This window comes from Pituophis catenifer, unplaced genomic scaffold (genome assembly GCF_029215685.1).
Source record: "Pituophis catenifer annectens isolate HBS135680 unplaced genomic scaffold, rPitCat1.0.hap2 SCAF_15, whole genome shotgun sequence".
Lineage (NCBI taxonomy): Eukaryota > Metazoa > Chordata > Lepidosauria > Squamata > Colubridae > Pituophis > Pituophis catenifer.
This window is the reverse complement of record NW_027256895.1, coordinates 13165194-13180746: the sequence shown is the minus strand read 5'-3', so window position 1 is coordinate 13180746 and position 15553 is coordinate 13165194. Positions and strand designations below refer to the sequence as shown.

Sequence of the window (15553 nt, the reverse complement as noted above, 5' to 3'; positions counted from 1 at the left end):
ATAGAGAGGGGCTTCTTAGGGTGCTGTCGGTCAAACAGTGTCGACTGGCGGCCCCCAGGGGAAGAGCCTTCTCTGTGGGACCACCCGCCATCTGGAACGAGCTCCCCCCGGAGATACGGAGAATCACTGATCTGCGTGCTTTCCGCCGTGTCCTCAAAACATTCCTATTGCAGCAGGCCGGCCTGGCCTAACCTCTTTTTTAAATTGTTTTTAAATTTTTTAAATTTTAAATTTGTCTTATAATATTTGGAGTTTTTAAATTTTGTTTTCTGGGCCGAATTATTTAATTGTATTTTAATGATTTTTTAACATTTGTATTATATGTATTTTATCTTTTGGCTGTTCACCGCCCTTAGTCCTTCGGGAGTAGGGCGGTATATAAATTCAATAAATAATAATAATAATAATAATAATAATAATAATAATAATAATAATGATAATAATGATAGATAGAATAAATTCAAAAAGAAATTGAAAGAAAGTATACATGATTAGAATACAGGAACTGCTTGGATACCAAATAAGAAGAATATTATACAACAAAGAAGAGAGAAAGGAGAGGGAGTAGAGCAGAGGTGGGTTTCAGCAGGTTCTGACCAGTTCTGGAGAACCGGTAGCGGAAATTTTGAGTAGTTCAGAGAACCGGTAGTAAAAATGCTGACTGGCCCTGCCCCCATCTATTCTCTGCCTCCTGAGTCCCAGCTGATTGGGAGGAAATGGGGATTTTGCAGTATCCTTGCCCTGGAGGGGGGTGGGAATGGAGATTTTACAGTATCCTTCCCCTGGAGTAGGGTGGGAATGGAGATTTTACAGTATCTTTCCCCTGCCACGCCCACCAAGCCACGCCCACAGAACTGGTAGTAAAAAAATTTGAAACCCACCACTGGAGTAGAGGGTAGGAAGAGGCGAGGGAGTGAGAGGAAAGGAAGAAAAGGAAAAGGAGAGGAAGGAAGGGCAAGAGACAGGAGTAGGAGAGAAGGTCAGAAGGGGAAAAGAAGAGAGGAGCGGGGGAAAGGAAGGGGAAGTAGGATGAGGTAGAGGAGGAAGGAGAAAGTAGGAGAGGAGAGGAGGTTGGGAAGGGAAAGAAAGGAGAAGAAGACGAAGAAGAAGAAGAAGAAGAAGAAGAAGAAGAAGAAGAAGAAGAAGAAGAAGAAGAAGAAGAAGAAGAAGAAGAAGAAGAAGAAGAAGAAGAAGAAGAAGAAGGCTGGTTGTGAAAAGAGGGAAGAAAAGGTAGAAGAGCAACTCAATGTAATTAAAATGTTTTACTTTAATGCTTTCGTTAAGGAAAATATATACATATATGATTAATTATGTATAAGAAAATGTACATTTTATATTATGTGTTTAAAAAAATAAAACTGAAAAAACTTTTCAAAAAAAAAAAAAAGAGAGAGAATGTTTTCTCGCCAAGAAAACTTTCAACCTCAGAGAGCCCCAAGGACCTCCACAGTTCAATCCTGAGGTACAAAATGTTCTCGTCTATCGGTTTAATTCTTTTCCACCCTCAGCAACCTTCAGAGTGGATTCGGGTGGAGATCATTTCCCTTGGCCTTTTGCCCGAGAGCTGGCCTGCGGCCGATGAGACCATCCAGAAACTCTATGTCGAATTCCACTTCCCTGGGGTTCCTCTGGAGGAAACTGAGATCCCTTTCTCTTTGCGGAAACCGAGGGGGACCCAGGAAATTTATTTCCACTTCAGCAAAGGTGAGCAGACGTACACGGTATGACCATGTTGGCTTAGGAGGGCAAATATCGTAAAGCACTACGAAGCAGTATATAAGTCAAAGTGCTATTGCAAGACATTTCGCTTCTCTTCCAAAAAAGCTTCTCCTCGAACGGAAGAAGCTTCTTGGATGAGAAGCGAAACCTCTTCAAAGAAAAACCAGAAAATCCAGTCTCCTCTGGAAAAAGCACCTTTGGATTTTCAAGAGGAAAAAAAAACAAACCCAACCCAACTGCCTTTGGGACAACCAAGACCTGGATAATTTGAGAATATCCATAGATATCAGAATAAAATACTTGCTGAATCCTTTTGTCACAGTGATCAAACTCGATGCAGATCCCGGAAGTTTTCAGAGGCAAATGCTGTTTTCCATGCTTGCGGCTGAGGATCCCGAAGAGAACAAGTGAGTGTCAGAGCTGCTTCTTCTCCTTAAAAAGTTGTGGGGAAGATAATTCCAGGGACATGTATTGATCAAGTTTTTCCCTTGATACAGGCTGCAGTTTATAGTGGTGAGTGAGCCTCTTCCTGGGACCAGCGGGGAATGCGAAGACGTGGGTTTCTCCAGTGTGGACTTGCGAGAGATTCTTCTGACTGGAAACAACATCTTTGAGCAAGACTTACAAGGTAAGTTGACGTCCATCCTCCCTCCAAAAATGGAAGCGATCTAACACACATAACCCAAGGTAAAGCTTAAGGCAGGGCAGGGGTGAAATCCAGCAGGTTCTGGAGAACTGGTAGCGGAAATTTTGAGTAGTTTGGAGAACCGACAAATACCTCTGGCTGGCCCGAGAGTGGGGTGGGAATGGAGATTTAGCAATATATCCTTCCCCCAGGAGTGGGGATTTTGCAGTATCCTTTCCCTGGAGTGGGGTGGGAATGGAGATTTTGTTGTGACCAAGGCCCAAGTAGTGATTACCAAACACAATTCAGTCCTCAACAAACTTATTTTATTAAACCAGCTGAGAATGAATTCATTCTCAGCTTAGTCCAAAACAAAATTGTTAATAACCAGTCCGTCGGCCTTATCACCAAACTTTGATGTCTTTGGCAACCTGCCAAAGGCTTTTCTTTGCAAAACCCCCACAAAGTTCAAGAGACGCTGACAAGAAACACTGGAATCAACGTTGCTTTTCTACAAAGAACCCAACGGCTCATTGCTGCTCTTTTAAGCCTTATGGGAGAAGCCAATCATCTTCTGGCCTTACCCCTGAGTCGCCCTTTTTGCTTCAGCTGCTCTTGCCTTCTGGCAGCTCTTCGCATGCATGCACTAGGAACAGGCTCTTCCTGTTCCTCTGCCTCTCTGCTGTCCCCTCTTGAGGCTCTGGATTCTGCGCATCGCTCCCAGATGGCCCTGGCGCCATCTCTGCCTCCGGCGCAGAGCGCTCGTCCGGGTCTTTCCCGACTCCAGAACTGGCCCATTGTCCTCCCCAGCCTCCTCACTGTCTGCCTCCATTGCCAGGTCCGCAGGCTGCTAGCGGACCACAACAGATTTTGCAGTATCCTTCCCCTGCCATGCCCACTAAGCCATGGCCACCAAGCCACACCATACCCACGAAGCCACGCTCACAGAACTGGTAGTAAAAAAATTTGGATTTCACCACTGAGGCAGGGGTATCAAACTCAGCTTGCGGGCCAAATCTGGCCCGTGGTGTGCTTGGATCTGGCCCGTGGGGCTGCCTTGGAAACAGTAAAAGACCGGCTTGTGGTGCCTCTGCCAGTGAAAATGCAGCCCTAGAAGAGGCAATCATGGCTGAAAACGGAGTCAGGGAGGGCCGCGCACAACCCCACCGGGCTCCATTTTCACTGGCAGAGGGTTGCAGGCGGCTGTCACGGCCAAAAATGGGGCCTGGGTTGACCGCGCATGCGGCAGAGGCGCTAGGGAAAGGGAAAGACAAAAAGAAGGAAAGAGAGCAAGGAAGGAAAAAGAAGAAAAGGGGAAGGAAGAAGAAAGGAAAATGAAGAAGGAAAGAAAAAGAAGGGAAAGATGGAAAGAAGGAAGGAAAATATTAGAATGTGCAGAAATGAACAGATTAATGCTTGCAATTAAGGAGAAAGAACAAACTGAATATTATAAAATATGGGAATTATTTTATCAATGGGTAGAGAATAAAAATGGAAGCTGGAAATAAAAAAAGGAGATCAAAGAAGAGTAGAAAATATGTTAAGATAGAGATGTAAACAATATGAAAATTGTTATTATGATGCTTAATATTATTATATTCTTATTTAGAAGATACACTAAGAGGGGAAAATGAATACGTTTACTAAGGTCAATCGTTCGATATACTACAATTGTAAGATTAGAGAATTAATATGAATGTAATGAATGATATTGTAAATTTTTGATGGTTATAGCAGAGAGATATGTGTAGCCAGATGACACACTGTTTAAGGGAAAATGGAATGTTTATATTTAAAAAAAATAAAAACTTTTTTTTTTTAAAAAAAGGAAGGAAGGAAGGACGGGAGGGAGGGAGGGAGGTTGTGAGATTGAGGGAGGGTCTCAGGGTAGCACATGGTCGGATACCCCCCAACACGAATGATGTTAAGCTGGCCATGCCCAGCCTGGTCATGCCCACCGCCCTCTCTGCCTCCCCCCGAGGTCAAACACAACCCTAATGCAGCTCTCAATGAAATAGAGTTTGAGAACCCTGGTTTAAGGGATTAACATCCAAATGTGCCTGATGTTCATAGAAGATGGAAGCTTTGCAGCTCCTCAAATGTGTCTGGATTTGAACTCCTGCCAGCCAAAATCCCGGGAACTACCCTGTTTCCCCCAAAATAAGACATCCCCTGATAACAAGCCCAATCGGGCTTTTGAGCGCAAGGCAATAAGGCCAAGCACTTATTTCAGGGTTCAAAAAAAATAAGACAGGGTCTTATTTTCTGGGAAACTTGGTATTTATCTATCTATCTATCTATCTATCTATCTATCTATCTATCTATCTATCATCTATCCATCATCAATCCACCCATCCACCCACCCATCCATCCATCCATCCATCCATCCATCCATCCATCCATCTATCTATCTATCTACCCTCTTTTCCCCAAAATAAGACATCCCCAGATAATAAACCCAATTGGGCTTTTGAGCGCATGGCAATAAGGCCAAGCGCTTATTTCAGGATTCAAAAAAATATAAGACGGTCTTTTTTTCTGGGAAACACGGTATCTATCTATCTATCTATCTATCTATCTATCTATCTATCTATCTATCTATCTATCTATCTATTATCTATCTATCTATCTATCATCTATCCATCATCAATCCATCATCTATCCACCTACCCACCCACCCACCCATCCATCCATCATCAATTCATCATCCATCCATCCATCCATCCATCTACCCTCTTTTCCCCAAAATAAGACATCCCCAGATAATAAACCCAATTGGGCTTTTGAGCGCATGGCAATAAGGCTAAGCACTTATTTCAGGGTTCAAAAAAATATAAGACAGGGTCTTATTTTCTGGGAAACACGGTATCTATCTATCTATCTCTCTATCTCTCTATCCATCCATCCATCCACCCACCCATCCATCATCAATCCATCATCTATCCATCCATCCATCCATCGATCCATCCATCCATCCAACTACCCTCTTTTCCCCAAAATAAGACATCCCCAGATAATAAACCCAATTGGGCTTTTTAGCGCATGGCAATAAGGCCAAGCGCTTATTTCAGGATTCAAAAAAATATAAGACAGGGTCTTATTTTCTGGGAAACACGGTATCTATCTATCTATCTATCTATCTATCTATCTATCTATCTATCTATCCATCCATCCATCCATCCATCCATCATCTACCCATCATTAATCCATCATCCATCCACCCACCCACCCACCCATCCATCCATCATCAATCCATCATCTATCCATCCATCCATCCATCCATCCATCCACCCCCTTTTCCCCAAAATAAGACATCCCCAGATAATAAACCCAATTGGGCTTTTGAGCGCATGGCAATAAGGCTAAGCACTTATTTCAGGGTTCAAAAAAATATAAGACAGGGTCTTATTTTCTGGGAAACACGGTATCTATCTATCTATCTCTCTATCTCTCTATCCATCCATCCATCCACCCACCCATCCATCATCAATCCATCATCTATCCATCCATCCATCCATCGATCCATCCATCCATCCAACTACCCTCTTTTCCCCAAAATAAGACATCCCCAGATAATAAACCCAATTGGGCTTTTTAGCGCATGGCAATAAGGCCAAGCGCTTATTTCAGGATTCAAAAAAATATAAGACAGGGTCTTATTTTCTGGGAAACACGGTATCTATCTATCTATCTATCTATCTATCTATCTATCTATCTATCTATCTATCTATCCATCCATCCATCCATCCATCCATCCATCCATCCATCCATCCATCATCTACCCATCATTAATCCATCATCCATCCACCCACCCACCCACCCATCCATCCATCATCAATCCATCATCTATCCATCCATCCATCCATCCATCCATCCACCCCCTTTTCCCCAAAATAAGACATCCCCAGATAATAAACCCAATTGGGCATTTGAGCGCATGGCAATAAGGCCAAGCACTTATTTCAGGGTTCAACAAAATATAAGACAGGGTCTTATTTTCGGGGAAACATGGTACTTTCCCACGGCCAGAGAGAAATAAAAGTAAGAACAGAAGCAGAAGTTTGGATGGCTTAATTTAAAGCTAAATTTGGGCGTATCGGAATACAGGTAGTCCTCGACTTATAACAGTTAATTTAGTGACTGTTCAAAGTTACGACAGCACTGAAAAAAGTGATTTAGGACCATTTTTCACTTATGACCGTTGCATCGTTCCCACGGTCACGTGTGGTCAAAATTCGGACCCTTTGGCAACTTGACTCATATTTGTGACGGTTGCAGTGTCCCGCGATCCCCTTTTGCAACCATGCAAGCGGTCAATGGGGAAGCCAGATTCACTTAACAACTGTAGTACTAAGTAACAAGGGCAGTGATTCGCTTAACAACGATGACAAGAAAGGTTGTAAAAACGGGGCAAAATTCACTTAAGAAATGTTTCCATTAGCAACAGAAGTTTGGGACTCAACGGTAGTCGTAACTTGAGGACAACCTACAGCAAATCGAACTGATGGATACGAACATTTCAGTGCCGTCATAACTTTGAACGGTCACTAAGCAGTTGTAAGTCGTGGTATAGGCTCTCCTGCTTGAGGATGGAGGAGTTGGAGTAGAATAGCTCTATTCCGATTCAAGTGTATGGCCATGCACACAATACAGGTAGTCCTTGATTTACAACAGTTTGTTTAATGACTGTTCAGAATTACAACGAAGAGAGACTTATGACTGTTTTTCAGTTACACCCTTTCCAGCATCTCCATGTGATCAAAATTCCTATTTTTGGCAACTGGGGCTCTATTGTGGTTGTAAATCGAGGACCACCTATATAAGTGTATTGCTTTTATTGCGAAGGCAACTTTTTTTCCAATTTGCATGTATAAATTGTGTCAAATTATATATGTAAATTGTGCCGATTTGCATATGTAATTTGTGCCAATTTGCATATGAAAATTATCAATTTGCATATGTAAATTGTGTCAATATGTAAATTATGTCAATTTACATATGTAAATTGTGCATGCGTGCCTATGCACCTTCACAGCTCAACTGTTTCTGCCCTCCACAACGGTCTGTTTCTCACGTGGGAAAATTACTGTATTTTTCGGACTACAAGATGCGCTACCTCCCCCCCTCAAAAGTGGGCGGAAATGTCTGTGCGTCTTTATAGAGTGAATATTGCGGTGTGGGGAGGAGGGGAGTTGGTGCGACATCAATCAGCTGTTCTAGGCGGTGGGGATCACCGCCGTCACCTATCGGCGCTGCCGCCACCCATTCAACAGGGGGCGGTGGCAGCAAATGGGCTACGGTGAAAGGGCAGTGGCAGCTCAGCTCAGTTGACCGGTGGTGGGCGCACCGGAGCAGAGCCTTGACCAGCCAGGCGCTGGGGCTGCGATAACGTGCTGAAGCTACCAGGCTGTTTGCTGCAAGGATGCTAGCCAGATGAATACCGGATGGATGCTGGGAGGCAGAGGCAGGGTTTTTTTTTCTTGTTTTCCTCCTCTAAAGCTAATGTGCGTCTTACAGTCCAGAGCGTGTTAATAGTCCAAAAAATACGGAAATTACCCACTCGAGGCAAGATTTATATAAATTCCTGCCAGGTATAGACTGATACCAGTTGCTACCCATGTTTTTCTGAAAATAAGACCAGGTTTTGCTCCAAAAGACGCATTAGGCCTTATTTTTCCATTTAGGTCTTATTTTGGGGGTAATATGCTACTAAATGCATCCAACTGGGTGACAATCTTAATTTATTTTGGGTGTAGGGTTTATATTACGAGCATCCTGAAAAATCACGCTAGGGCTTATTTTCCAGTTGGGTCTTATTGTCAGAGAAATACGGTAGTAAACACGTCCATCTGGCTGGCAATCTTATCTGGGGCTTATTTTTTGGGTAGGGCTTATATTATGAACATCTGGAAAAATAATGCTAGGGCTTATTTTCCGATTGGGTCTTATTTTCAGGGAAATAAATTACTAAATACGTCCATCTGACTGACAATCTTAACTGGGGCTTATTTTTGGAATACAGCTTATATTACTCGCATCCTGAAAAATCATGCTAGGGCTTATTTTCCAGTTGGGTCTTATATTCAGAGAAACAGAGTATCTGGAGGATCGGAAATCCCCATGTTCCACTTAAAAATATTCAAGTCGTTTTTCACCTCTTCTTCCTCTCCACCCTTCACAAATGATTGCCAGATCGGTAAACAACACTATCTTGTACTTTTCATTTCTTATCACCCAGTTTTGAGTTGTTTAGACCACGTCACCAAGATCGGGAATCTGAAAGTCTCCGTCGAAGCGGCGCCCGCGCTGCGCGCCATCTACCGGACAGATGAATGGCCGGGCGGCGAGGGTGGAGAAACTGAAGAGGAATGAACAGGCTTCCATTATGAAAATAATGTTTGCTAACTTTTTCGGAGCCAGGGAATGAGCCAGCAAAATAAACTTTCCAAATCTTTTTTTTTTTTTGTAAAAAAAACATTTTTATTGTTCAGTTTGTCTCCAAAGTCAAAAATATCAAGAGTGCTAACAGCTACGAAAGAAAAAAAGAAAAAAAAAGAAAAAGTTGAGAAAGCCCCATGCCCCTAACTCTCCCTCCCTCCCTGGCCTGGATCAGGTGGATCCCGACCCACCCACCCGAAGGAAACAAGGGAGGGTCAGGATGGGAAATGCATTTCATCCGTTCCCTCTGTGACCCCCATCGACGTTCATTCACTGGATACCTATGGGGCGACCCTGGAAACAGATAAATACAAACGGGGAGCTTGACAGTTAGAAAAAGTGGGGAGGGAGGTGATCCCGTAAAAGGGGAACAAAAAAACAAAAAGAAAAAACAATAAAGAATACAAAGAAGCAAGAATCTTTTCTTTCGTTTGTGTCCTAATCTCCCAGTCCTGCTTGCTTGCGTCATTAGGGAAGCTTGGTTGTGTATTCCTTTCCATCACAGTTCCAAGGTGGATTTCCTGTCGTCGCTTGCGTCGGAAAAGTGCAGCGCAATTCCACTTTTCTTTGTCGGTTCGAAACGCCGACAGAACGAGCAGTTGGCTTGAACCTTTTGAGTTCTTGACATGGGTGTAATACTTTAAAAGTGTCAACCCGGTTCCGCTTGCCAAAGCTTCCAAGGATGCAGACACGGGGTATGGAGGGGAAAACGGGGAAGAGTCCCTATGCAGAAGGGGGTTCAGAGCGGGTATACCCCTCCCCCAAGGAGAATAGCGGGAAACGGAGGGGCAGTGGAAGCTGCAGAGAAGCACGGTCAAGTCACTCCCCATTCCTGAGTGTCGCCCAAGACGGCCTTCCGTGCCCCCTTTTCCCCCCGGCACGGTTTTTGTCCATCGTGAACACGGCTTGGAATTCTCTCGCAGCGGATTGGTCCATGCGAACGGTGCGAAAATGACGCGGGGAAGAAAAAAACATAAAATAAAAAAAGCCGAAATATGCTCCAGAAAAACAAAACAAGGGAGCCAAAGGGGTGTGGATGTTGGAAAGGTGGAAAAAAAAAAAAAGAGTTTGTGGGGAGGAGGAGCTGACCACCTCTCCCGGGACCCTAAAGACTGGCTGATGGAGGGAGGCCTCTGGAGCCCCCCCCCAAATTTCCCCCGCCTCCCTCCCCCAACTGACTGATGGGAAAGGTTTGTCATCGCCCCAATCTACTTCCTCTTCTTCTTCGGCGGGGCAGAACTTCGGCCAGGACTGCGACTGTGGGAGCTGCGGTGGTGTCCCGAACTCTGGGAGGAGGGAACCTTCCTCTTGCGGCTCAGGGTGCGCTCCTCCTCTTCCTCGTATCGACTCTCTCGATCAGCTGCAGGGAAGGGAGAGGGAGAAGTCAGAACCTCCGCAGAGCTACGGGTGACATGATAGCAGTGGGATCAGTGTTATCACAAAGCAGAGGGGGCCCCACCTATATTCCAAATCACCTATTCTGACCTAGGCTTTCTCAAACCACGAAGCAGACTCCTTGTCCCGACAAAAATCCCTTTTTATTAAGTTACTGCGAATTCTTCTCATTCACATCCAGCAAAGTCTTTCAAGGGTGAATTTACAGTCACAGACCTTATCTGGCTTGGGGAGCTGCCAGGCCCATATCTTCAAAACTTGGCACGGAGTCACGAACCAATTAAGCGAACTAATTGTCTCCTGCAAACTCCACTCCTCTTTTAACCCTCTTTTATTCTCTCCGGGAGAGGCCATTCATCATCCACCTGTGGCCTTACTCCCAAGTCGACCCTTGTTCTTTAGCTGTTCCCTTCGTCTGGCAACTCTGTGCATGCGCACACTGGGAAGAGGCTCCAGCTGTTCGTCTGCCTCACTTATGTCTGACTCCGAAGGCAGGTAATAACTGGCATACGGCCCTGGCCCCCTCTCTGCCTTTGACACAGAGCCCTCATCGGAGCCTTCCCCAGACCCCAGGACTGGCCCATATTCCTCCCCAACCTCCTCACTGTCTGAATCTGCTGTCAGCTCCGCTGGCCGCTGGCAGGCCACAACAGCACCAGATGGCAGGACAAGAAGCGATGGATGGAAACTAATCAAGGAGAGAAGCAACCTAAAACTAAGGAAATTTCCTGACAGTGAGAACAATTAACCAGTGGAACGACATGCCACCAGAACTTGTGGGTGCTCCAACCCTAGAGGGTTTCAAGAAGAGATTGGATAATTTGTCTGAAATGGTATAGGGTCTCCTGCTTGAGCAGGCGGCTGGAGTAGAAGACCTAGAACAGGGCTGTCACACTCGCAGACCGCGGGCCAGATATGTCATGCACTGGCCACCGCCATGGTTTAGCGAACGGGAAAAGTTGCAATACAACACATGATGATACCGTGATGACGCGAGTTTGAATCCGACATCCCTGACCTAGAAAGTCCCTTCCAATTATGTTATTCTATTCTATACAGGAAGCGGTGGCTCAGTGGCTAAGACGCTGAGCTTGTTGATCGAAAGGTCGGCAGTTCAGCGGTTCGAATCCCTAGTGCCGCATAACGGGGTGAACTCCCGTGACTTATCCCAGCTTCTGCCAACCTAGCAGTTCGAAAGCACCTAAAAAATGCAAGTAGAAAAATAGGGACCACCTTTGGTGGGAAGTATAACAGCGTTCCGTGCGCCTTTGGCGTTAAGTCATGCCGGCCACATGACCACGGAGACGTCTTCGGACAGCGCTGGCTCTTCGGCTTTGAAACGGAGATGAGCGCCACCCCCTAGAGTTGGGAACGAGTAGCACATATGTGCGAGGGGAACCTTTACCTTTACCTATTCTATACGGGAGGGGTCCTTGGTGCTCTCTGAGCTTGCTTGTTTTCTTGTAGATGTTTCATTAGCCTAACTAGGCAACATTATCAATGCTGGTAAGGAGTGGTGTTTGCTGTCAGTTTATATTCTGGTGTCTTGCCTGTCGGCGTGGGTGGGGGGCAGTCTTAAAGAGTTTCTTTGGTTGGGCTGTTTACTGTTGGCTCTTTGGCAGTTCTCTTCATGCTATATGATGGATGAATATTCTATTCATTCATTGCGAACCCGCGCCGGTGAATGAAGACCGTCTCTCTGATTTGATTTGCACGGCTGCCCCCACAAAACGACTCTGAAGCGGTGTTCAATTCAATTAAAGAATGCTAAAATTGAACTATCATAAATATAGCAAGGTTCATGGTACAAACTGCATCAGCCAACACAACGATCAAAAGAATCCCGAGTTTTGATTCATGCCAGTGCCTGGCCGAAAAGCCTTATGCAAGGCCCACAGGATCGGGACCCTTTGGATGAGGCCCAATGCAGTCGCAGAGGAAGATGGTCTGTTGCATACCCCAAGGTGGCACTGCTTAAGACAGACCTGGATATTATTTGGCTCCCGGGCCATTATCTGGCCCTTTGGCTACCCCTGTCTGGCCTGCGGTAACTGCCCTATTGGTCCGTTTCTCCAAAACAGTCCAAAAGTTTCGCATGTGGCTCCTTGGAAAAATTAATTGTCCGCCCCTGGCTTAAGAGAATGGACCTACAGCATGCTAACTCTCAGATCTTATTGGATTGACTGACGGGTTTGGGGAGAGGAGGTCCACAAGTAGCGTACTTTTCGGAGCATAAGATGCACTTCCCCCCCTCCTAAAAGAGGGTGAAAATTTGGGGGTGTGTTATACATCAAATGTAGCCCCGCCCACCCCCACCCTTTAGCTATTTTTGGCCTCCACGCATCGCATTTTCAGCCAGTTCCAGGCAGCAGGGATTGGTGGCGGTGAACGAGCTGCGCCAAATGGGCCATGGTGGTGGTGAACGGGCTGCGGCGGTGGCAAATGAGTGGCAGCAAATGGGCGGTGGCGAATGGGCTGCACTGAACAGGCCGTGGTAATGGCAAACAGGCGGCGGAGTATGGGCCATGGTGTACAGGCCACGACGGATGGGCTGTGGTGGCGGCGAATGGCCCAGATGGATGCTGGGAGGCAAAGGCAGATTTTTTTTCTTGTAGGTAGGTGTGTCTTATAGTCTGGAGCGTCTTATACTCCGAAAAATATGGTACTTGGCCTTGTGCCAGGATGGTGCTAACCCGGGCCCTGAATTCCACTCAGAAACCCACAGGCAATCAATGAATTGTAAAGTGGCGCTGTCAGATGGCCGTATTGAGGTGCACCCAGATCTACTCGTGCTACCGATTTCTGGATTGGCTGAAGCCACAAGCCCGAGTTTAATTTTCCCTTCCCTGTGTCGAGAAAACAGAGTCAATGTTTGAGGTGAGCGGCCAGATAAATTGAATGAATGAATAAATGAATGAATGAATGGAGGGATGAAAAAAATAACTAAAAGTCGGCCTCAAAGCAGCTTCACAAGCTCAGGTTTGTCCCGAGAGGTTTCCAACAGAGAACCGGAAGAGGGAAGGATGCTTACCTTTCCGTGCTTCTTCTTCCAGTTCGTCCCAATCTTTCCCGCTCTCTTCCTCGCTGCCCAGGGACTCTTTGGAGTAGTCTGTGAAAGAGAAGAGAACACTCAGGATTATACACCTCTTGAAGGAGCAAGATGGAGAGGGAGAGCGAGGGGAGGAAAGAGGAGGGAGGAGAGCGAGAGTGAGGGGAAAAGGGAGGGAGAGAGAAGGGGAGAGGGAGGGGAAATGGGAGGGAAAGAAAGAGGGGAAGGAAGAGGGAGGGAGAGAGGGAAGAGAAGGAGGGAGAGGAAGAGAGAAAGAGGAGGACGGAGAAAGGGGGAGAAAAAGGGAGGGAGGGAGAGAGAGAGAGGGAGAAAAGAACAGAGAGCGGGAGAGAGAGAAGAGGGAGAAGGAAAGGGAGGGGGAAGAGGGAGGGAGAGGAAGAGAGAAAGGGGGAGGGATAGAGGGGGAGAAAGAGGGAGGGGAAGGAACAGAGAGCGGGAGAGAGGTAGAAGGAAAGGGGGAGAGTGGGAAAGGGGAGGGAAAGAGAGAGAAGAGGGAGGGAGGGTGAGAGGGAGAGGGAGAGGAAGAGAGAGAGAGAAGAGAAAGCTTACATAACAAGGAAAGAAATCCTCCAGAGAAGTCCAGAGTGACCCTCCTTCTTTCCTCACCTGATTCTTCTGCCTCGGAAGAATAGTCTTCATCGCTGTCCTCCTCCTCATCTTCATACTCTTCCTCGGAAGGGTTGAAGGTCTCGTCCTCTATTTCGGACTCAGATTCCCCAGCTTCAGCATCACTTCCCTGGGAAGGAAAGGGGGACAGGAATGGCGTCTCTTAAGGAAGGCCAGACATTCAGGTCAAACTCCTTTATGAGTTTGGTGGCTTAGTACCGGACAGTGATTGTTCCCATCTCTGGGTTCAAAAACCAACACTATATTATAAGAATCTGAACAATTCCAATCTGTTAATGGAAGACAACATATATATATTTATTTACAGATTTAGGACCCTAATGAAAGAGGTATGTCTGAGGCTGAGGAAGGCATGCTAGAATTCTAGATTTGTTAAACAAATGTCCTGCAATACTATCTCCATACACTATAAAAATATATTACATTATATAACACACTACACCACACCACTCCACATACCACACACCTAACATCCCAACCCAACCCAACCCAACCCAACCCAATTCAATCCAAGCCAATTCAACCCAACCCAACCCAACCAACTCAACTCAACCCAACCCAACCCTACCAACTCAACTCAACTCAACTCAACCCAACCAACTCAATTCAACCCAACCCAACCCAACCCAACCAATCAATCAATCCAAGCCAATAGAAGTTTCCCCATCCTCAAATCATTCTTTCAATCTCTGGCACTGACACCCCTCTACCTTTCAAAGAAAGTGAGTGTGCTGGGATGTATGTGTCTTTGGATTTCCCCAACTCCCTTCTACCCAGGTTGGTTCATCCAGCCTACCTCTCCCTCTGGCTCAAGGAACGACCAGCCACCTTGCTCAAAAAAGCCTTCTGGGTCATCCACAATTGTTTTCATGATTTTGGTCCAGTTGAGGGATTGTACCCCTTCGGTGTATTTAATGTCACAAGAGCTGATTGCAAATGAAGGAAGGAAGGAAGAGATGAATGTATATAGCCTTTCCCACACCCGCTTCTTCTCAAAATTAGCTCCGTTCACAAAGCCAGACACAAACGTGTTTCACTTCTGTGCTAAACGCAAACTAATAAGGGTGTAACTACTCCTCTTGGATTTTTCACTGGCACTGGAAGAAAGTAACATGGACACTTCAGTAGAAACATTGCCTTTGAGAAGAACAAGCATTTTTTGTATTATCTAAAATATCCTTTTTGTCAATGATCATGGAGATTCTCAGTGTTCCAGGTCAGTCGTGCTTTTTGAAGAGGCAACTGGATGTCTTCTATGAAAAACAAGTAAGTCCAGTTGTCTCTTGAAAAAGCACCTTTGGGACAATCGTGACCTGCATGACTGGGAAATCTCCATAGACATTTAACTATGTATTTTGCGATGAATGATGCGCGAGAATGAATGGATTTCCAGCAAAAAATTCCGACTACAGGAACCCTTTCAGCAGTTCTGTCAGAATATTCATGACTGGGAAGACATGGTAACAAGGTCAGCCAATGAATAGGCATAGCAACTAAGTCAGCCAATTGGGAGCTGAGACAGACTGGAGCTAGGAAGTGTCTTAGTGTGCAGCTTCTGATTCTGTGCAGAAAAGAGAAACTGAAACCAGTGTGTGCATGCTGTCTACTCTGCTGAAAATGAAACTAACTGTTTTCTCCTGCCTTGTGTTGTAACTGCTATTACGTTGAAGAAGAATCAA

At 45.6% G+C, this 15553-nt stretch overlaps 2 protein-coding genes across 2 annotated transcripts in view; one reads left to right on the top strand and one right to left on the bottom strand.

Annotated features, from left to right (window-relative positions):
• RPGRIP1 (RPGR interacting protein 1) overlaps positions 1-8716 on the top strand; it is a 62466-nt gene extending 53750 nt beyond the window's left edge. Inside the window, exons 21-24 of the mRNA XM_070954100.1 lie at positions 1509-1704; positions 2042-2126; positions 2217-2347; positions 8583-8716. Coding sequence (XP_070810201.1) covers positions 1509-1704; positions 2042-2126; positions 2217-2347; positions 8583-8716 — 546 coding nt within the window. The remainder of the gene's footprint in view (positions 1-1508; positions 1705-2041; positions 2127-2216; positions 2348-8582) is intronic.
• Positions 8717-8805: 89 nt separating this feature from the next.
• The window catches only part of SUPT16H (SPT16 homolog, facilitates chromatin remodeling subunit), a 49165-nt gene continuing 42417 nt past the window's right edge, over positions 8806-15553 (bottom strand). Inside the window, exons 23-26 of the mRNA XM_070953999.1 lie at positions 14671-14800; positions 13854-13983; positions 13209-13286; positions 8806-10142 (exon numbers count right to left, since the gene is read on the bottom strand). Coding sequence (XP_070810100.1) covers positions 9991-10142; positions 13209-13286; positions 13854-13983; positions 14671-14800 — 490 coding nt within the window. The 3' untranslated portion in view covers positions 8806-9990. The remainder of the gene's footprint in view (positions 10143-13208; positions 13287-13853; positions 13984-14670; positions 14801-15553) is intronic.